The sequence below is a fragment of the Bubalus bubalis genome, chromosome 8 (assembly GCF_019923935.1).
Source record: "Bubalus bubalis isolate 160015118507 breed Murrah chromosome 8, NDDB_SH_1, whole genome shotgun sequence".
NCBI lineage: Eukaryota > Metazoa > Chordata > Mammalia > Artiodactyla > Bovidae > Bubalus > Bubalus bubalis.
In genome coordinates, this window is record NC_059164.1 from 43,664,037 (window position 1) to 43,687,830 (window position 23,794).

Here is a 23,794-nt window from a genome sequence, read left to right on the forward strand (position 1 = left end):
AAATTTAATTGATAAAGCAGGAGAAAGATTTGAGAGGATTAGCTCCAATTTTGAAAGTTCTACCGTGGGTAAAATGGTGTCAAACAGTGTTGCATGCTATGGAGAAATTGTGAAAAGAGGAGTCAGTCAGCAGAGCAAACTTCATTGTTATTTTATTTTAGGAAATTGCCATATCCATTCCATCCTTCAGCAACCACCACCCTCATCAGTCAGCAGCCATCATCATCAAGGCAAGACTCTCTACCAGCAAGAAGATTATTAATTGCTAAAGGGTCAAATAATGAGCAATTTTTAGCAATATTTTTTACTTTACAATTTACAGATTTTTATTATACTTAAAAATGTATCAAATTTTAAATTATGATTGTAAATGGATGCTATGAGGAAGATGTATGCTTACTTCATTTGTTATTATGAAGCTCTTTAGCCCATTTAATTATTTTTTGTGTTATTATGTCTTATACTCTAGCCCCTGTTTCCTAAACCAGGAAGGACCAAATTGCAGAACAAAGTTTATTTCCTGCTCACAGCCCAAGAATCAGATTTCTTTTGGCGAGTGGCACATGATACACTATGAGATTGGGCCCCAAATGGATCTGTAGGTTGTCTCTGATATTAGATTAAACCCATGAGAGTGGTGATACAGAGAGATTTCAGATAAAGATTTCAGCAGTCTTTTGTAGAGAGAGCTGTATGAACAAGTTATTGGGTTTAGAGAAAACTTTATGCTTCATTTTGATTTCAAAACTGGTGCTCAAAAGTCCACAGATCTCTTTTATGAATTGGATGTAATAATTTAAGAGGTCTTGAAAATCAAAACAGATTGTTTTTTCTGTAGAGATTTTGAATCTGAAACCCAGTTTTGGAAGTAATGAGCAGCTTTATATGTGAGTTGTTATTATAGGCAGCTGAGCTCAGCTCTTCTGGGCCTTCGTTACAGAGTCTGTGAGGCATAGAAACAGAAATACCCTCGCTGCTAAGAGGTCTGGATTGTATCTGTAGCATGATTTCTATGAGAAGCCACACCAGTAAACTTTAGTTCCTAGGGCTCCGGCTTCCCACAGGGTTAGCATGTGTCAGCCTGTAATTTTATTTGATTTCCTGCTCCATGGTTTCCCTTGTTGTTGCCATCACTGATAAATAAATGTATGTTGTATAATTCTTAAAGTGATTTATAAATACGTGCTATTCTAAGGTCAAAAGAAAGCCTGGAACTCTTAGACTAAAACACTTACTACTAAAGAGTTATGCACAGTGTATTCTTTAGGATATATTCTCTAATCCTTTTGAGATCCTTGATTCTAAAGTTTTGTGCTCTACCCATATATGGTAGGGCTTCCCTGGTATCTCAAATGGTAAAGAATCTACCTGCAATGTGGGAGACCTGAGTTTGATTCCTGGGTTGGCAAGATTCCCCTGGCATGACAAGGGCATGGCAACCCACTCCCCATGGATAGAGGAGCCTGGTGGGCTGCAGTCCATGGGGTCGCTAAGAGTCAGACATGACTGAGCTACTAAGCACAGCACAGCGCGTATATATGGTAAATTGGATAGGTGGTGAATAGCTTAGGTTAGATATTTCTAGAAATAAATTGATTTCTCTGTTAAGTTTTAAACTGGATTCACCAACTTAAATTTGAAACCTCTCCATTGTATATCAAGCCATTCTCTAAGACCAGAAGTGCATGTGGTACAAAGTTCTTTTGTCTTAAAAGAGCCCCAATTTAAATGATTAGAGAGTATTAGAAATAAAGTATGTTGTCAGCCAAACAATTGTTTGTTTGACATTGTCTGCATGGTAGGGAGAGTGGTATTAATTATTACTGGGTTCACTTTATTTTAGTCAAACTGTAAATGTAAAGCATGATAAAAGTAAGTTCATTTGGGATCAAAATAAACTACCAAGTCAGAAGAGAGTTCTCCACTTGTTTGTATGCCGGAAACTTATATATTTAATGGTATTGTGATTTCTATTGGAAAACTAGTTCATTGGTTGGAAAAGAGATTGAAATGAGACTAAGCCCACAGGATGCCACTTTTAAGAGCTAGAGGCAATATTTTCTTTCCAAACAAGAAAAAAAAAGTCTAGTCTTTTGATATGACTCATAGGAATAACTTTTTTAGAACACACAAGTTTTGGTTTTCTTCCAGTTTATAGCATTTGGAGAAATGCTGATTTGTCAGTCATGTAGATGTGCTTCAGGATGACAAGGAAGAAATTTGGTAACATTGAAGAATGCTATAGGTTTATGGCTGGCTGCTTAAAAATACTTTGACAGAGAGTTAATGTAGAAACTGCCTTCAGATTATTTGTGCTTTTATGGTATTTTTGTTTCTCCATTTTGTTAAAGTTTAAGATCCTGGGAGTGTAATAGATAGACATCAGATTTGTTTGTTAAGGTTTACCAAAAAAGGAAGATCAGGTTTTGTTTCTATTCATCCGCAAACTTTACATGTTAAGGACAGATTGTAAATGTAAGATTTTTCAGGCTACATATGGTTTCTGTTGTGTATTCTCTTTTGTTTTTTATAACCCTTTAAAAATGTAGAAGTCATACTTAGCTTTTAGGCTATAAAAACAGGCCTCAGGCCAGATTTGGCCTGTGGGCCATAATTTGCTGACTCCCTAGACTAGAGATCAAAGTGCAGACCCCAGTCTTAGAGCATCTAAATTCTGTGTGTGATGCCTAGGTTTGTTTCTTTTTAAATTGTTTTGTTTTCATGTTTATTTTGGTCATTCAAGAAAGACTGAACTGTAGCCAGATCTCACCCTGAGGAAACTCTTCCCAGTAATGAAGAAAAAAAGATTTGTTCACATTGAAGTATAATAATGTAAAATTTAAGAAACAGTACAGCCATAGAAAATTTAAGATAGCATGTGAAAACACAAAAATATGTTCAATATCACTAGTCAATTGTGAGATATGAATTAAAACCAGAATGAGATGCTACTACATACCTATTAGCATGGCTAAAATAAGAAATACTGATAATATCAAATACTGGCAAGGATGTGGAGAGATTGGGTCTTTCCTGCATTGCTGTTGGGTGTGTAAAATAATATAGCCACTCCTGAATTCAGTCTGGCATTTTGTTAAAAAAAAAAACAAAAAAACTAAATGTGAAACTACCGTATGATCCATATGACATTCCTGGGCATTTACTTTAGAGAAATGAAGCTTAGTGTTTCACATAAAAACCTGTACACAAATATTCATAGCTTTATTTGCAATAGCCCCAAACTGGAAAGGACTAAAATATACTTCTACCAGTAAATTGTCACACCATACAACGGAGTACTGTTCAATAGTGAAAAAGAACAATCTATTAATACAACTTTGCTAGAACTTAAAGACATTATGCTGAGTGAAAATAGCCAGACTAAAATTGAATTTCTAGAAATGAAAGCTGCATTATCTGAGATGAGAAATACAGTTGGTGGAATTAGACACAGAATAATATTTCTTGGGCAAAACTGATTAATTGTATACTTGCTCAAAGCCTAGTCTACTGTTGACTTTGTCATTATCCATGATAATTGAGAGAAAATACAATGATGGGCAGCATTAAAACTAGCTCAAAAATACTTTCTGGTAGAAATTTGTTAAGATGTCCTGGGTTGCACTTTTGTCAAGGGAAGACTGTATGTAAACAGTTTAAGAATGTTGACAACATTAAAATATTCAGTATGTGCTTGTGTTTTGTATTAGAGCTTTTGTTTGTGAAACACATAAAATAATAAGATTTCAAAGTAATTATTTTCATGCTTTTTCTTAAGTGTATAATTTATTTTCTTAGCCAGCTGGTAAGCTTTTTGAGGATATTAGCATGTCTATACATTGTTTACAGAGAAGGCAATGGCACCCCACTCCAGTACTCTTGCCTGGAAAAATCCCATGGATGGAGGAGCTTGGTAGGCTGAGTCCATGCTAAAGGTCGGACATGACTGAGCGACTTTGCTTTCACTTTTCACTTTCATGCATTGGAGAAGGAAATGGCAACCCACTCCAGTGTTCTTGACTGGAGAATCCCAGGGACGGGGGAGCCTGGTGGGCTGTCGTCTGTGGGGTCGCACAGAGTCGGACACGACTGAAGTGACTTAGCAGCAGCAGCATACATTGTTTAAACCTCCCTAAGATACTTAGCATGGTGCTTCCCACTTTGGGTGGTCATTAGTGTTTATAATGTAAAAGAGGGAATCCTTCAACTGTGATGCAATTAAATTTAATTGGTTCCTAATAAGACAGCATCAGAATTATCCCTCTGAACCCAAGGTAAATAAAGTCAGTTACAGGGCTTGGAGTGGGGAGTGCTGGGGTGGGTGGCAGGAAGAAGCTCACCTTAGCCAAGAGGTTTAAGCCTGTTTTTAAACAAGAGACAGAAATTTTGCCAGTTACTCCTTACAGCCCTATCTTTGTCCATGGCTAATGCTGATTAGATCAGGTTCATTTTGGGTTAAATAATGTATTCAGTTCAGTTCACTTGCTCACTCGTGTCTGACTCTTTGTGACCCCGTGAATTGCAGCATGCCAGGTCTCCCTGTCCATCACCAACTCCCGGAGTTCACTCAAACTCACGTCCATCAAGTCGGTGATACCATCCAGCCATCTCATCCTCTGCCATCCCCTTCTCCTGCCCCCAATCCCTCCCAGCATCAGAGTCTTTTCCAATGAGTCAACTCTTCACATGAGGTGGCCAAAATACTGGAGTTTCAGCTTTAGCATCAGTCCTTCCAAAGAACACCCAGGACTGATCTCCTTTAGAATGGACTGGTTGGATCTCCTTGCAGTCCGAGGGACTCTCAAGAGTCTTCTCCAACACCACAGTTCAAAAGCATCAATTCTTTGGCGCTCAGCTTTCTTCACAGTCCAACTCTCACATCCGTACATGAGCGCTGGAAAAACCATATCCTTGACTAGACGGACCTTTATTGGCAAAGTAATGTCTCTGCTTTTGAATATGCTATCTAGGTTGGTCATAACTTTCCTTCCAAGGAGTAATCTTTTAATTTCATGTCTGCAATCACCATGTATAATACCTCTGAATTAGGTATTTGGAAATCAATCAATCATATAAATGTCCAACTTGAATATTTATATACTTGGGTAAATTTGAACATGGCAGATTTTGAGAGCAAATGCATAAGTTTAAAAACATCCTGAGAATAAACTTTTTTCCCAATTAATGGAAGCCAAGCCACATGAGGATAGAATAGTCATTTCCCATTTATTGGTCAAAAAATATTACCTGATTTTCATTGGCAAAGGGAATTAAAAAAGGAACAAGGTTTCTGCAACTCCAAGTTCCAATCCATGTTACAAGATTTTTGTAGGAAGGAATTTATAAACTTTACAAATTAGAATTAGAGTCTCCACAGATTCAACCCAAAGTTCAGAGCTTTTAGTAAACTACTTATTGGCAAGAGAAAGCTCTTTTCCAGCAAGCTAAATGGAACTTTATAAACTGTCTTGCTTGTGAGTATTTTTCATAAGCTATAATCACTTGTGTGTTCAGTTTGTTAGTAGTAATAGCACTGTGCATGTTCTCTATTGCTGCAGAAAGAAATAGGTAGATTTGGCTTCTCTTTCCATAAGCAAGCAACTCATGATTGGGGAGGTAAAAGGTCTTACTTTTTAAAAGATTTTACCTCCCCAATCATGAGTTGCTTGCTTATGGAAGGGAGAAGGGGATGACAGACAATGAGACGGTTTGATGGCATCACTGACTCAATGGCCATGAGTTTGAGCAAACTCTGGGAGATGGTGAAGAACAGGGAAAACGGGCTTGCTGCAGTCCATGGGGTCACAGAGAGTCAGAAATGACTGAGCAACTGAACAACAAAAGATCTTAGGTATTTGGGAAACCCTTACTATTTTTGACACTTTACTATTGTTGCTAAAATATGTAAAAAAATAATAGTTCTAATTATTCCTGGTTGTTTTAACGATTGGTATTCAGAATTACCAAAGAATTGATGCTTTTGTACTGTGGTGTTGGAGAAGACTCTTGAAAGTCCCTTGGACTGCAAGGAGATTAAATCAGTCCATCCTAAAGGAAATCAGTCCTGAATATTCATTGGAAGGACTGATCTTGAAGCTGAAGCTTCAATACTTTGGCCACCTGATGTGAAGAACTGACTCACTGGAAAACACCCTGATGCTGGGCAAGATTGAAGGCAGGAGGAGAAGGGGATGACAGAGGCTGAGATGGTTGGATGGCATCACCGACTGAAGGACATGAGTTTGAGCAACCTCCGGGAGATGGTGATGGACAGGGAAGCCTGGCATGCTGCAGTCCATGGGGTTACAAAGAGTCGGACATGACTGAGCAACTGAATTGAACTGATTGCGAATTACCAGTTCATTCCTCAATGTTTGTTTTAATTACTAGAAAAAGAAATTATACTATAGAAAAACTGTTGGTTATAGATACCTTGAAATCATGATCTATTAAATGTAGTACAGGCACAAAAAGATGAAGAGATTAAAGTTGACAAAATTGTGAATCCCTTAGTAATGAAGATTATAGGAAAAAGAGAAGCCTCTAACACAAAGATTCACCAGTTGAATGAGAAAGATTTTCAGCAGTTTCATGAGAAACTGGGATATGATGATACTGGAAATACAGCAAAAGAAATGGAAGGAAAAATCTCCAGAGGAAGTCATTGAATACTCAACTGTCTTTTGTGAAAGATGCAATAAAGAAATAGACAAGATTATGGCTCAGATCAAAGGGGAGAGGCAAGAATTCAGAGGGTTTGTATCAAAGAAAGATACAAAGTCTTAACACAAAGACTGAATGGTACAAAGTACCTTTTCAGCAGGTGAGAACATCATATATACTAAGGAAGGAGAAAACTATAGTAGAGAAGAGAGTTTGTTTCCTTGATTTGTGTGCTTGGATTCAACAAAGAAAATGTATATGATGAATTCAAACAGTGTATTCACAATATTCCTCAGTTCAGATTTGACTGGTTTCTTAAGTCCAGAATTGCAGTGGAATGCCAGAGGTATAACACCTTAACTACCTTGATTGAAAGAAAAAAGAGAACTAGAAGACTAGAGACGGAGAAGGCAATGGCATCCCACTCCAGTACTCTTGCCTAGAAAATCCCATGGACAGAGGAGCCTGGTGGGCTGCAGTCCATGGGGTCGCTGAGGGTCGGACACAACTGAGCGACTTCACTTTCACTTTTCACTTTCATGCATTGGAGAAGGAGATGGCAACCCACTCCAGTGCTCTTGCCTGGAGAATCCCAGGGACGGGGGTTCCTGGTGGGCTGCTGTCTATGGGGTCGCACGGAGTCAGACACCACTGAAGCAACTTAGCAGCAGCAGACTAGAGATGGCAAAAAAAAACACAAACAAACAAACAGGTGAGCACAATGATTGCCATAGCTCATTAGCTTGAGAGTTTCTAGGCTGTAGGGCAGGGAGAGGGGTAACACAGGCAGAGCCCAACAGATTCACCACGTGGAAGAGATAAGGGCTGCTAAAGTTAACAAGAGAAAGTTCCAGAGTGAGCTGGGTTATATGGGGTGCCCATGACTATTTAGCAAAGTATGGATCAGCGTGTGTATAAGGAAACCACCTGAAACATGCTACAATGTGATCAAACCTCAAAATAATTATGCTGAAAGAACCTAGATATTTTTTAAAAGACTACATAGGGTACATATTGCATGATTCTATTTATTACAATCTTAGAAAATGCAACTAATTCATAGTGACACAAAGTAGATTAGTAATTGTTGAGAGATTGGAAGAGGTGCAGATACGACAGGCATGGCAGGGCAGGAGGGAAATATTACAAAGGGACACAAGGAAATTTTGGGGAGTGATGGATATGTTCATTTTTTTTTTAATCGAGGGATAATTGCTTTACAGAATTTTGTTGTTTTCTGTCAAACCTCTTGAGGATGGTTCTTCAGACTTTTCATATGTAAAAGCTTATTACATCACATACTTTAAATACATGCATTATTTAGTCAGTTATACTTAAATAAAGCTCTTTTTAAAACCTGCATACAAAAATGAATAAATAAAAAACAGAGTAGTTTCTCTTTCCATGTTGTTTTGAGGAGAAAAAAAGGAGAGAACAAGCCCAGGTAACTAACCTCTTTGCAACTCTTCCAATTCAGGCTATCTTTACCAAGATTTTTGCTGTTTGAAATGTTTTTTAGTTTTAGAGATATATTGTTAGGATATATGTAGTCAGTATTGCTCTTGTCAATCAGGATATAACTTTATACAATTTTGTGTTTCAGGATTCCTGAATCAAACAAGCAAACATGAAAAATGGATTAAGGCTGATGCCCCAAAAGGAACTGTACATTTTAGAAGCCAAAGCTGGTTTCAGTCCCTGAAGCTGCAGGACTGAATGACTTGAATTATATTTCTAATTTTTAACAATGACTAGTAGATCTATGACTACAAAAAAGCAAATACCAGTGTTCATACAAATGTTGAAAACAACAAACTGGAATGTCTTGGAGAAATCTTTTCAAAATTTGTACTTTGCTGTTAGTTTTCTTTCATAACAAATTACCACAAACTTACTGACTTTAAAAAATACCTGTTTGTCCTGGGATCTCCTGGATGCTGACACTACCTAGCACTAGCCCCAAGGCCTCTACAGTCAACCACCTCATTACCTGGTTCCATCAACCAATGGCCAGCAGCCTGTGCACAAGGAAGCACCTGGCAACCAAACAGATCAGGGGCCAACCAAGCCTACCAGACCACCTACCCAGTCAGTCTGCCAAAACAGACCCATGCCCTCATAGGGGGAACTCCTAAGGCATATAGCTTTTGATGAGAGTGCACTGCTGGAACACAGAAGATCACTTCTTCATGATTGGAAAACATAACCAACATGTCAGATACATAAAAAACAAAAACAGCTAGTTAGGCAAAATGAGGCAACAGAGGACCATGTTCCAAACAAAGGATTGAGATAAAAACCCCAGAAGAAGAACTAAGTGAAGTAGGAGATATGAAATCTAACCAAGAAAGAGTTTAAGGATGTCCTCATAAAAATGGCCAAAGAACTTAGGAAAAGAATGGCTGCACAGACTGATAAGTTAGAAGTTTTTAACAAAGAAAAAAAGAACAACCAAGCATAGATGAAGAATATAATAACTGAAATGAAAAATACACTAAAATCAGTCAGTAGTAGACTAAATAATACAGAGGAATGGATCTGAAGCTGGAAAACAGAGTAGTGGAAATCAGTTATGCTGAAAACAATGAATAGAAATGAGGACATTTTAAGAGACTTCTGAGATGTCAAGCTCATTTTTATTTGCATTTTAGGAACCCCACAGAATAGAGAGAAAGAGGCTAAGAACATAATTGAAGACATAATAGCTGAAAACTTTCCTGTCTTGGAAAAAACAAACAAAACCCAAAATTAGTCAAAGGGAAGAAATAAAAATCAGAGCAGAAATAAATGAAATAGACTCTTAAAAAAATACAGTAGATAAGATCAGTGAAGCTAAGAGCTTGTTCTTTGAAAAGATAATCTGAATTGATAAACCATTAGCCAGATTCATCGAGGAAAAAAAGATCCAAATCAATAAAGTCAGAAATGAAAAAGGAGAATTTACAACTGATGCTACTGGAATACAAAGGACCAAAAGAGACTACTGCAAACAACTATATGTCAACAAAGGGGACAACATTGAAGAAATAGGCAAATCCTAAAAATGTATGCTAAAAGGAATCAACAGTAGACTCCCAAGACTGACTCAGAAAATATGAACAGATCAATTATAAGTAATGAAATTGAATTAGTGACAAAAAATTCCCAGCAAACAAAAAGTCGATGACCAGATGGCTTCACAGATGAATCCTACCAAACATTTAGAGACTAGTTAGCATTTACGCTTCTTAAACTATTCCAAAAAATTGCAGAGGAAAGAACACTGCAGACTCATTCTACATGGCTAGAATCACCATAAGATCAAAACTAACAAAGATAATTATACACATATACAAATTATAGGCCATTATAACTGATGAATATTGATGTGAAAATACTCAACAAAATATTGTCAAATCAAATCCAACAATATATCAAAAGGATCATACATGGTGATCAAGTGGGATTTATCTCGGGGATGCAAGAATTTCTCAGTATACACAAATCAATGTGATACACCATATTAACACACTGAATAATAAAAACCACATGATCATCTCCATAGATGGAAGAAAAGGTTTTGACAAAGTTCAGCATGCATTTATGTTTAAAAACACTCTAGAAAATGGGCCTAGAGGGAACATATCTCAGCATAATAAAGACCATATATGACAAATCAGTGCAAACATCATACTTAGTGGTTAAAAGCTGAAAGCATTTACTCTAAAATCAGGAACAAGACAAGGATGCCCACTCTTGCCAGTTTTATTCAACATAGTTTTGGAATTTCTTGCCACAGCAGACAAAAAAAAAAAAAAAAAAAGGAGTAAATGGAATCCAGATTGGAAAGGAAGAAGTGAAACAGTCACTGTTTGCAGATGATATACGGTACACAGAAAATCCTAAAGATGACACTGACAAAACTACTGGAGCTTATCACTACATCTGCGAAGTTGCAGGATACAAAATTAATACAGAGAAATCTGGTATTTGCACACTAACAATGAACTATCAGAGAAATTAAGAAAATAATCCCATTTACCATCTGATGCATCAAATATAATAAAATACTTAAGAATAAACTTACCTAAAGAGGTAAAAGGTTTGCATTTGGAAAACTATAAGACACTGATGAAAGAAATTGAAGGTGATTCAAACAGGTGGAAAGATATGCCATGTTCATTGATTGGAAAAATTAATTTTATAAAATGACCATACTAACCAGGGCAGGCTACAGATTCAATGCAATCTCTATCAAAATACCAAGGGCATTTTTTCACACAATTAAGTATTTCTAAAATTTGTATGGAAACACAGAAGACCCTAAATAACTAAAGGATCTTCAGAAAGAAGAAGGACGCTAAAAGAATCACATGCTATGACTTCAGACTGTGCTAAAAACCTAGAGTAATCAAAACAGCTTGGAATTGGCACAAAAACAAGGGTGTAGATCAGTGGAACAGAACAGAGAGCCAAGAAATAAACCCATGCACTTATGGTCAATTAATCTGTGACAAAGTAGGCAAGAATATATAATAGGAAAAAAAAAACAAAACAGTCTTTTCAATAAGTGGTCCTGGGAAAACTGGTCAGGTACATGTAAAAGAATAAAATTTGAATATTCTCTTAACACCATCAGTTCAGTTCAGTTCAGTTCAGTCACTCAGTTGTGTCCGACTCTTTGCGACCCCATGAATCACAGCATGCCAGGCCTCCCTGTCCATCACCAACTCCCAGAGTTCACTCAGACTCACGTCCATCGAGTCGGTGATGCCATCCAGCCATCTCATCCTCTGTCATCCCCTTCTCCTCCTGCTCCCAATCCCTCCCAGCATCAGAGTCTTTTCCAATGAGTCAGCTCTTCGCGTGAGGTGGCCAAAGTATTGGAGTTTCAGCTTCAGCATCATTCCTTCTAAAGAAATCCCAGGGCTGATCTCCTTCAGAATGGACTGGTTGGATCTCCTTGCAGTCCAAGGGACTCTCAAGAGTCTTCTCCAACACCACAGTTCAAAAGCATCAATTCTTCGGTGCTCAGCCTTCTTCACAGCCCAACTCTCACATCCATACATGACCACAGGGAAAACCATAGCCTTGACTAGACGAACCTTTGTTGGCAAGATAAGGTCTCTGCTTTTGAATATACTGTCTAGGTTGGTCATAACTTTCCTTCCAAGGAGTAAGCGTCTTTTAATTTCATGGCTGCTGTCACCATCTGTAGTGATTTTGGAGCCCCCCAAAATAAAGTCTGACACTGTTTTCACTGTTTCTCCATCTATTTCCCATGAAGTGATGGGACCGGATGTCATGATCTTCGTTTTCTGAATGTTGATTTTAAGCCAACTTTTTCACTTTCCACTTTCACTTTCATAAAGAGGCCCTTTAGTTCCTCTTCACTTTCTGCCATAAGGGTGGTGTCATCTGCATATCTGAGGTTATTGATATTTCTCCCGGCAATCTTGATTCCAGCTTGTGTTTCTTCCAGTCCAGCATTTCTCATGATGTACTCTGCATAGAAGTTAAATAAGCAGGGTGACAATATACAGCCTTGACATACTTCTTTTCCTATTTGGAACCAGTCTGTTGGTCCATGTCCACTTCTAACTGTTGCTTCCTGACCTGCATACAAATTTCTCAAGAGGCACATCAGGTGGTCTGGTATTCCCATCTCTTTCAGAATTTTCCACAGTTTCTTGTGATCCACACAGTCAAAGGCTTTGGCATAGTCAATAAAGCAGAAATAGATGTTTTTCTGGAACTCGCTTGCTTTTTCGATGATCCAGCAGATGTTGTCAATTTAATCTCTGGTTCCTCTGCCTTTTCTAAAACCAGCTTGAACATCAGGAAGTTCACGGTTCGCATATTGCTGAAGCCTGGCTTGGGGAATTTTGAGCATTACTTTACTAGCGTGTGAGATGAGTGCAATTGTGCAGTAGTTTGAGCATTCTTTGGCATTGCCTTTCTTTGGGATTGGAATGAAAACACCATATGCAAACACAAATTAAGGATGAGTTAAAGAATTAAATGTAATACCAGAAACAAAATGTCAAGAAGAAAGCATAGGTGGAACACTCTTTGACATAAATTGTAGCAATATTTTGGATGAGTTCTAAAGCAAAGGAAGTGGAAACAAAAATAAATGGGACCTGATTAAATTTAAAAACTTTTGCACAACATAGGAAATCATCAACAAAATAAAAAGACAGCCTACTGAATGGGAGAAAATATTTGCAAATGATACAGCCAATAGAGGCTTATATCCAAAATATATGAACAGCTCTTACAATTCAATGTAAAAAAAAAAAAAAAAAAAAGATTAAAAAATGGGCAGAAGATCCAAATAGACGTTTTTTTCTAAACAAGTCGTACTAATGGCCATCATCACTTGAAAAGATGCTCAACATCATCATAATCAGAGAAATTCAAATTAAAAGCATAATGAGATATCACATTTGTCAAAATAGCTATCATCATAAAATACCACAAATAAAAAATATTGGCAAGGATGTGGAGGAAGGGGAACCTTCTTATACTTAGTGGGAATGTAAATTGGTGCAGCCACTATGGAGAACAGTATGGAGGTTTTGCAAAAAAAAAAAAAAAAAAACACCCCAAAACCTAGGACTAACATAAGACCCAGCAATTCTACTCCTGGTTATTTATCTGAAAAAACAAAAAACAGTAATTTGAAAAGATATTTGCACCCCAATATTAATAGCATTTACAATTGCTAAGATATGGAAGCAACCTAAGTGTCCACTAACTGGTGAATGAATAAAAAAGATGTGCTATATATAAACACAATAAGGGACTTACCTATTGATCTAGTGGCTAAGACTCCACACTCCCAATGCACGGGCACCAGGTTGAATCCGTGGTCAGGGAGCCAGATCCCATATGCTGCAACTAAGAGTTTGCATGCTGCAATGAAGATTGAAGATCCCAGCTGCCACAACTAAGACCCAGCACAGTCAGATAAATAAACAAATATTTAAATACCATGGAATACTACTCAGCCATGAAAAGAATGAAAATTTCAGCAACATGGATGGACCTGGAGGGTACTATGCTAAGTGAAAGTAGTCAGAGAAATAGGCATATTATATAATATCACTTATATGTGGAATCTGAAAAATATAGTTACTGAATATAATTTTTAAAAAAGAAACATACTCACAGATACAGAGAACATGCGAGTGGTTACCAGTAGGGAGAGGAAAGTGGGGAGGAACAGGATATGGTTAGGGGATTAAGAGGTACAAACTGCTGTATATAAAATAAGCTCCAAGGACATATGGTACAACATGGGATATAGCCAATATTTTGTAATAACTAAAATGGAATATAACCTTTAAAAATTGTCAGTCACTATGTTGAATACTTTAAACTTACATAATATTGTATATCAACCATACCTGATTAATTTTTTTTTAATATGAGTTATTAAGCTAAAAAAAAAACCCTGTTCATCAGCTCACTGTTCTGTAGATCAGGAGCTCAGGGTGGTTAGATTCTCTGCTCACGGTATTGCAAGGCTGGACTTAAGGTGTTGGCCAGACTGAATTCTCATCTGGATGATCTGAAATATAGTCTACTTCCAAGCTCATTCATTTTATTGGCAAACTCCAATTCATCATGACTGTGTGACTGAGATCTATGTTTCCATTATGTCAGTTGGCAATCACTCTAAGCTTCTAGAGACCACCTGCATCCCTTCTCATGCGGCCCTCTCCATTTTCAAGCCAGCAATAATGCAATTAGTCCTTCTCATACTTTGAAGATCTAGTTCTTTTTCTGCAACCAGCTTGAGATAACTGCTTTTAAAGAGCTCAGAGGATTAGGTAAGGCCTACTCAGGATAATCTTTGTTTTGTCATCTAATCTAATGTAATCATAAAATGATATTTCATCATATTCATAGTTTCCACTTAAGAAATTATACAAAAATAATAGGTAATAGGGGGCAGTTATTTTAAAATTCTTTGTACCAGGGCTCTTGTATAAAATGTTTTTACTTAGCACTTATGACAACAATATAAATTTAAGCTGTGGCTACATCACAAATACATATACAAATAAAATACATCACAAATATGATGCAATTGCTACTGATTCTTTTTTTTTTGCAATTGCTACTGATTCTTTTTTTTAATGTAATTTAAGGCATAATGCATTCTGGTGGTGGGGTAGCATTCAACTACTTTATAGCCAGTTGTATGAAAATAGATTTTCACTTTACAGTAATGTACTATCTAAGTTATTTTATGAATTTTCTTTCTGTCAAACCTTGTTTACCCCTGGAAGATTTAAATTATACAATACTGAATAAATGTTATCTATTGGATTGTATTTCTTTGCTCTTAAATTCTGATTTTCTAATAAACCTTTCCAAAAATGACCTGTAATAGTCTCTTTTTGTTAACATTTAATTTGTTTGGAGTTCTGTTTTTAACTTTTTATTTATGAAGCAAAAGGTCAGGTTTGTCAGGTATCTCACAGTCTCTTTTTAGTTCGTACTTCATAAAATTATAATTTGTATGGGTTTGGACAACACTCACATGTTAGTATGTTTGATGTGGTTGTGGTGTGTGTGTATTAAATTATTAAGTAGAGGGCACTGGGAGGCAATAAGTCAATTTTTATCATCTTTTCCACCTTCTGCAATTATATAAACATTTTCATGACTAAAAATAAAGTTTATGAACTTAGTCAACAATAGCCAGAAAGGTGAGCATATACAGCAGTCAACTGTATTTACAATTATTAAAGGAATAGTACATATTTGGATGACAGATTCAAGTCCAAACTGAAAGGTAAAGTCACATATTTTACTGTCTTGAACACAGACCTATATATTTCAAATGCTTAAGATCTGAAGACCTAAGTATCAATAATATGGATACCTTGAGTAATTTGCACCCAGAACTTAACAGTTTCACCACTTTTTCACTCCACTTCTTAGTCCCCTTTCATAGCCAACCTTTTCTAACACCTACCCTTTTTCTTTCATTTCTGCTACTATAAAATTTGTCTCCCCATAAAGAACAAATGTGTCTCTTGTTTTTGTTTAAGACAGGACCTTACTCAAAGAATTTTGGAGCAAGCTTTGACAGTTAAATACCCTGCCTGGTTTCTAGAGAAACATAGTGGGTATGTTTCTCCTTACTGTGGTTTTATCCAGGCAGGCATTATTCCTTTAGAAAGCAGTTGCATCTTGCATAACTTTCCAGTTATGCTCTCGAAATACTTAGGGGTCAGAAGCCAATTTCTCTGCAGCTGCCAGAATCTCCAAATTTAATTAAAAATCACCCTCTGGTACAGTCATCTTATGTCTCGGGTTAGGTGTTAAAATTTCCTACTCAGTTGATTCCGCAGCAATCCACTTCCAGGAACCATTTCACAGCTAAGTGATACTGCTTATTTCAAAATCTTTCAAAACCAACCTAAGAAAGGGGAGAATTACTAAAAGCATTTAGCTAATTTTAGTTCAGTTCAGTTCAAGTCAGTCACTCAGTCATGTCCGACTCTTTGCCACCCCATGGACTGCAGCACACCAGGCTTCCCTGTCCATCACCAACTCCCGGAGCCTACTCAAACTCATGTCCATCAAGTTGGTAATGCCATCCAACCATCTCATCCTCAGTTGTCCCCTCCTCCTCCCACCTTCAGTCTTTCCCAGCATCAGGGTCTTTTCCAATGAGTCTTTTCTTCACATCACCTGGCCCAAGTATTGATGTTTCAGCTTTAGCTTCAGTCCTTCTGATGAATATTCAGGACTGATTTCCTTTACGATTGACTTGTTGGATCTCCTTGCTATCTAAGGGACTCTCAAGAGTCTTCTCCAACACCACAGTTGGTGCTCAGCTTTCTTTATAGTCCAATCTCAAATCCATACATGACTATTGGAAAAACCATAGCTTTGATTAGATGGCCTTTATTGGTAAAGTAATGTCTCTGCTTTTTAATATGCTGTCTAGGTTGGTCATAGCTTTTCTTCCAAGGAGCAGGCATCTTTTAATTTCATGGCTATAGTCACCATCTGCAGTGATTTTGGAGCCCCCCCAAAATAAAGTCTCTCACTGTTTCCACTGTTGGCACATCTATTTGCCATGAAGTGATGATGCAACCAGATGCCATGGTCTTAGCTTTCTGAATATTGAGTTTTAAGCCAACTTTTTCACTCTCCTCTTTCACTTTCATCTAGAGGCTTTTCAGTTCTTCTTCACTGTCTGCCATAAGGGTGGTGTCATCTGCATATCTGAGGTTATTGATATTTCTCCCAGCACTCTTGATTCCAGCTTGTGCTTCATCCAGCCCAGCATTTCACATGATGTACTCGGCATAGAAGTTCAATAAGCAGGGTGACAGTATACAGCCTTGATGTACTCCTTTCCCGATTTGGAACCAGTCTGTTGTTCCATGTCCAGTTCTAACTGTTGCTTCTTGACCTGCATACAGATTTCTCAGAAGGGAGGTCAGGTGGTCTGGTATTCCCATATCTTTAAGCATTTTCCAGTTTGTTGTGATCTACACAATCAAAGGCTTTGGCCTAGTCAATAAAGCAAAAGTAGATGTTTTTCTGGAATGCTCTTGCTTTCTCGATGATCCAACAGATGTTGGCAATTTGATCTCTGTTTCCTCTGCCTTTGCTAAATCCAGCTTGAACATCTGGAATTTCACAGTTCATATACTGTTGAAGTCTGGCTTGGGAATTTTGATCATTACTTTGCTAGCTTGTGAGATGAGTGCAATTGTGCAGTAGTTTGAACATACTTTGACCTTGCCTTTCTTTGGGATTGGAATGAAAACTGACGTTTCCAGTCCTGTGGCCACTGCTGAGTTTTCCAAATTTGGTAGCATATTGAGTGCAGCACTTTCAGGGCATCTTCTTTTAGGATTTAAAATAGCTCAACTGGAATTCCATCACCTCCACTAGCTTTGTTTGTAGTGATGCTTCCTAAGGCCCACTTGACTTCACTTTCCAGGATGTCTGGCCCTAGGTGAATGATCACACTATAGTGGTTATTTGGGTCATGAAGATCTTTTTTGTATAGTTCTTCTTTGTATTCTTGCCACCTCTTAATATTTTCTGCTTCTGTTAGGTCCATGCCATTTCTGTCCTTTATTGAGCCCATCTTTGCATGAAATGTTCCCTTAGTATCTCGAATTTTCTTGAAGAGATCTCTAGTCTTTGTCATTCTGTTGTTTTCCTCTATTTCTTTGCATTGATCCCAGAGGAAGGCTTTCTTATCTCTCCTTGCTAGTCTTTGGAACTCTGCATTCAAATGGGTATATCTTTCCTTTTCTCCTTTGTCTTTAGTTTCTCTTCGTTTCTCAGCTATTTGTAAGGCCTCCTCAGACAACCATTTTGCCTTTCTTTTTCTTGGGGATGGTCTTGATCACTTCCTCCTGTACAATGTCATGAAACCTCCATCCATAGTTCTTCAGGCACTCTATCAGATCTAATCCCTTGAATCTGTTTGTCACTTCCACTGTATAATCATAAGGGATTTGATTTAGGTCATACCTGAATGGTCTAGTGGTTTTCCCTACTTTCTTCAATTTAAGTCTGAATTTGGCAATAAGGAGTTCATGATCTGAGTCACAGTCAGCTCCCAGTCTTGTTTTTGCTGACTGTATAGAGCTTCTCCATCTTTGGCTGCAAAGAATATAATCAATCTGATTTCGGTATTGACCATTCTGGTGATGTCCATGTATAGAGTCGTCTCTTGTGTTGTTGGAAGAGGGTGTTTGCTAAGACCAGTGCATCTCTTGGCAAAACTCTATTAGCCTTTGCCCTGCTTCATTCCATACTCCAAGGCTAAATTTGCCTGTTACTCCAGGTAGCGCTTGACTTCCTACTTTGGCATTCCAGTCCGCTATAATGAAGAGGACATCTTTTTGGGGTGTTAGTTCTATAAGGTCTTGTAGGTCTTCATAGAACCATTCAACTTCAGCTTCTTCAGCATTACTGGTCAGGGCATAGACTTGGATTACTGTGATATTGAATGGTTTGCCTTGGAAACAAACAGATCATTCTGTCGTTTTTGAGATTGCATCTAAGTACTGCATTTTGGAGTCTTTTGTGGACTATGATGGCTACTCCATTTCTTCTTGCCCACAGTAGTAGATATAATGGTCATCTGAGTTAAATTCACCCCTTCCAGTCCATTTTAATTCACCAATTCCCAAAATGTCAATGTTCACACTTGCCATCTCCTGTTTGACCACTTCCAATTTGCCCTGATTCATGGACCTAACATTCCAGGTTCCTGCACAATATTGCTCTTCAATTTCTTTCATATGATCTAGCACTCCCACTCAAAAACTATAATTTGAAAAGATACTTGCACCCCAGTGTTCATTGCAGCACTATTTACAATAGTCAGGACACATGAAAGCAACCTAAGTGTCCATCAACAGATGAATGGATAAAGAAAATGTGAAATATATATAGATATGTATATATACACACACACACCAGAATATTACTCAGTCATAAAAAGAATGAAATAATTTGGAGCAACAAGGATGGACCTAGAAATTATTACACTAAGTGAAGTAAGCCAAAGACAAATATCATATTATACCACTTATATAGGGAATCTAAGAAAAAGATACAAACAAACCTATTTACAAAATAAAAATAACCCCACAGACAGAAGGCAAACTTATGGTTACCAAAGGGAAGGTGGTGGGAGGAAGGATAAATTAGAAGTTTGGGATTAACATGTACTCACTGCTATATATAAAATAGATAACAAACAAGGATCTTCTGAAAAGCACAGGGAACTCAAGGGTTTGTAATAACTTATGTGCGTGCATGTATGTAACTGAATCACTGTACTATACCCCTGAACTAACACAGCACTGTAAATCAGCTGTACTTCAATAAAAAAAGATCTTTCAGAGACATTGCAGGGACTAAAAGGGACTGTTTCTTTTTAATTTGCCTCTGACTGTTAAGTCAAATGTTGAAATGAGTCCTGGGTTAATTGGCATTTAGATCTCTCTTGTTAAGTGTCTAGAAATTATTAGAAAGCTTTGTTTCTTTTTAAAGTGTATATCTATATCATTTATAATAAAGCCTTACAGATCCTTAATGTCGTTGCTCTCACTCAAAACGCTTACTCTTTTATATAGCCTTCTGCTTTCTTTTCTAAGGAGAAGCTTCTAAATTTCTTGTCAAAAACATCACATCTGTCAGGATTGTTTTGTATACAACTGTAACCTAGATTTGATAATCTCATCAAAACAATTGGTTTGATTAAGGAAATTAAAGTAGAAAAGTTACATAGTAGCAGTACTTGATTTGGCTTTTTTTAATCGTGATTGTTAGAAGAACTCATAGATGAATTTACAAACACATAGCTGGAATAAAAATCTGGAAATGATTTCCAGCTTGTTTACACTGTTCAGATCCAGCTAGTAAAAAATACTTACATTAAATGAAGTTGCCAGATTCTACATTTCTGGTTCTTGCTTGAGGTTGAAGGTCATACTGCTTCCTCTTCATTATTGTATGTTGACTCTTTTGCAGTCAATTCTGAATTTTTAAGTGATGTGTTTTGTTTCTCTCTAAGAGACTTGCCTTCAGAATCATAGCCAAACCAAAGTGGAGGGTTAGAAGCACTATATTCCTGGTGCTGAACTATAGATGACATTCTTATAGCTGCCTCCCTGTAATAGCAGTGATGAGCATTAGCTAGTTGAAAAAGTAATTGCTAGTGCAAAATATTCAAATTCGACCACATTTGGAGTTAAAGAACTCACTGTCACAACTTGAGTTCACATCTCTTTTGCCTTCCTGACCGGGAGGGTGTGGGTAAATTGTGCTAATAATCAGGATCCCAAAGCTTCAGTAGCTCAGTAGTTCTCTGGTTCAGTCAGTTCAAAGATTAAAAGATACTGAAATAGGTAAGGAAATAGCATGGCCAAGGCGTGGAAACACTGAGGGCACTCTATAGCTAGCACTCCTAAGTGAGCTTGTTATTCAAGTTTCTTTGATGGAAGTATCCTAACTAGGCAACTTGTGAAAGTTAGCTGTGCACCAGAGCAGGTGCTCCTAACCTAGAGTCCACAGATCCCTGTCGGATATGCGGATGAACTTCAGGGAGGGCCCAGGGATTCCTTGAAAATTCATGCAGTTTTGTATCTACTATGCTTTTTTTTTTTTTTTTTGAGGAGAGGGTTTGTGACTTTCATTAACATCTCAAAGGTGTCCATGACCAAAATGATTAAAAATATGTGTTTCTTAGAAAGAAGAAAGCAAAGAAATCATCAGAAAGTCATTTGGGACCCCAGTTCCAACATGGGGTGGTGGTGGTTCCCATACCACTTAACAGTTCTAAGATACCAGCTGGCCATCCTATAATTCAGCCCATTTCTAACACTATATATCCAGGTATAGCATTAGATTCTACAAGTTACGAGTTCAGACCCACGGAAAACCTTCCAGATGTCAATCTCAAGTCCAGGTTGTTACCTGGGCTTCTGATCTACTACCTAGAGCTGCTCACAGAAAACAGAGACATTTACTCACTGAATCACTGGTTCATTAAAGGATATTACTCAAGAACAACCGGGTATCAGAGCTGCATGGGGCAAGATTTGGGGAAAGGATGCCGATTGTTGCTTTCTACAGGCATACCACTCGCCCCAAATCTATGCATTCAGCAACCTGAAGATCTTCAGCCTGTTCCTTTTGGGTTTTTATGGAGGCTTCATTATGTAGGCATGATTGGTTAAATCATTGGCTGTTGGTGACTGAGTCAACCTCCAGTCCCTCACTTCTCCCCAGAAATCAGAGGGTGATTTTTGAAATCATCCTGAAAATGTTTCACTCCTCTATTCATGGTTGATTCCCTTGGCAACCAGCCCTCATTCTTAGGTGCTTTCCAGAAGTCACGTCCTTAACATAAACTCAGTTGTAGTAGAAAGGGACTTGTTATGAATAACAAGACACCCATAATTTCACCTTGTGGCTCTGAATCAGTTTCAGAAACTGAAGGTAAGAGACCAAATACTATGATAAAAGATTCTTCCATTGCTCTTATCACTCAGGAAATTCCAAAGATTTTGGGAGCTGTGAGCCAGAAACCATGGAGGAAGACCAAATATATATATAAAAGATAAATTTTGATCCTCTGAATGACCAAATATATATGTCCTATAAAGCACAATATTTCAACATCAGAAAAAAAGTATATCTAACTTGAAAATAATGTCATTTCCAGGACAGAAGGATTTTCCTGGGAAGCTGGTTTGAATGGTGAGATCAGCACTAGAAAGGAAATAAGTAACTGGCAGCTTCTGTAGGAACAGAGATAAGTAACAATGTTTGCCCATGTAGGGGATTCTTTGCTTGCTATTACTGTATATTACATTCAGTTATTAATTGCATAAGTTTGGAAACTGAGTCATTGATACGGAGGCTGATGTCATATACTTAAGTTTGTGTTCAATGGCCATATGAGTTCTGGTATGGTTATGAAATTTACAAAAAAGCTAAGATACATCAGTTGTTTAAAAGACCATTTCACTTCGGTCAAATCTTAGGTAGTTTAAAATAATTGTAAGCAAACTCAGCAGAGAGACAGCCAAAGCATTGCCAGTTCTGTTTCTTACCACATTGCTTATTGGCTACTATACTTGCACTCATAAAACTTACAAAAGTTTAAAGAACAATTTAAGGAAAAGCAGTTGTTATACTAATTTCTAGTTCTGAGCCACAAATCCCTGTGCGTTAAAACTTAGCAAAGAGATGTCTTCTCTTCAGAGAAATATTTATTCTCAAATTTTAAGACAAGTTTGTAGTCCAATATCAATATAAAGTTTGAAAATTTATAAATTTATAAAGTCCAAAATCAATATAAAGATTGAAAATTTTTGAATATAAATTTTCAATATAAAGATTGAAAAAAAAAGCATTCTGCTAATATTTCAATCTTTTTTAAGAAGTGTGATTCTATTTTTTTAATTTCTTATATAATCTTTATGTCTTCTAAGTAGAATAGTATCATGCAAAAATAATAGATATCTTTAGCTTTCTCTATTTTCTTCTGAAGATTTTTCTCCCTTTTCAATTCTATGTAGTTGACAAGATTGCCATCTTTTTAAAAGTGTTTCCTGTGAGATTTTTTTTTTTTTAACCTCAAAAACCTGCCACAATATAATACCAAATGCTGGGGGACTCAGAAGCATGGTTAAAAGGTTAAAGCACTATCCTGGGCAACAGAGATCTGTTGTTACTTTCCCTTCAGCCTGTCTCTGCCTGTCTAAACTTTGCCTGTCTTTTAAGACTCCAACCCAATGTTACCTCCTCTAAACTTTCGTAGGAAGTTGACCATAGGATTAGTTTCTTTCCAGTACATAGTTTCATGGTATCAACTGTTTATAATTTTAGACTTTGTTATTTTTCTTTCCTTTAAGAAGGTATTTAAGGGCATATTACATTTCTTGGTATCTCCTGAAATACAGCAGTAATAGCGAAATCAAGAGACTTTATTAGTTTACTCAGGAGCCCTTTAGCTGTCTTATCTTCTGCTGGTTTTTGGTCTAGTTTGGTTTGGTTTAGGTTGCTGTTTCCAACATCCTAACAGCAGAGCGCTGGACACACATACTATATTTCACAGTTATTGATAATGATTTAATGCCACTGATGATAACAATACTCCTGAGTTTAGGCAACAAGGTCTTGACCTACAGGAAAAGGACATGTTTGGGAGTAAAAGATTTGTAAATAGTTGAGCAAATTATGCATAACCTTTGGCCTCAGAAGAGCAAGAGTTTTTGAGAACTCTAGTTAACTGGTAAGAGAATAAGTACTCTTAATGCTAAGTTTGTTCAGTCGCTAAGTCATGTGGACTAGAGCCTGCCAGGCTCCTCTGTCTGTGGAATTTTCCAGGAAAGAATACTGGAGTGGCTTGCCATTCCCTTCTCCAGTATTAAGTTTGAGGATACATAAATACTGGGTAATAGAGTTCCTCAAATGACTTATAAGACCCAGGAAGATAGATGGTAGGTAATGTGATATAAAAAGTTAGCAAGTAATGGGAGTTTGAAAAAGTAACAAGAAAAAGAAAGTTGGGGATTTTGACTCAATATAGACAAGAAAAATAGGGAATGAATAGGAAAACTACTCATTAAGTGCAATA

At 37.2% G+C, this 23,794-nt stretch overlaps 2 protein-coding genes across 2 annotated transcripts in view; one reads left to right on the plus strand and one right to left on the minus strand.

Annotated features, from left to right (window-relative positions):
• FAM185A (family with sequence similarity 185 member A) overlaps positions 1–9,141 on the plus strand; it is a 75,373-nt gene extending 66,232 nt beyond the window's left edge. The window contains exon 8 of the mRNA XM_006049861.4: positions 8,267–9,141. Within this exon, the coding sequence (XP_006049923.1) occupies positions 8,267–8,379 (113 nt within the window). The 3' untranslated portion in view covers positions 8,380–9,141. The remainder of the gene's footprint in view (positions 1–8,266) is intronic.
• Positions 9,142–19,830: 10,689 nt separating this feature from the next.
• FBXL13 (F-box and leucine rich repeat protein 13) overlaps positions 19,831–23,794 on the minus strand; it is a 214,514-nt gene continuing 210,550 nt past the window's right edge. Inside the window, exon 21 of the mRNA XM_025291068.3 lies at positions 19,831–20,318. Coding sequence (XP_025146853.2) covers positions 20,135–20,318 — 184 coding nt within the window. The 3' untranslated portion in view covers positions 19,831–20,134. The remainder of the gene's footprint in view (positions 20,319–23,794) is intronic.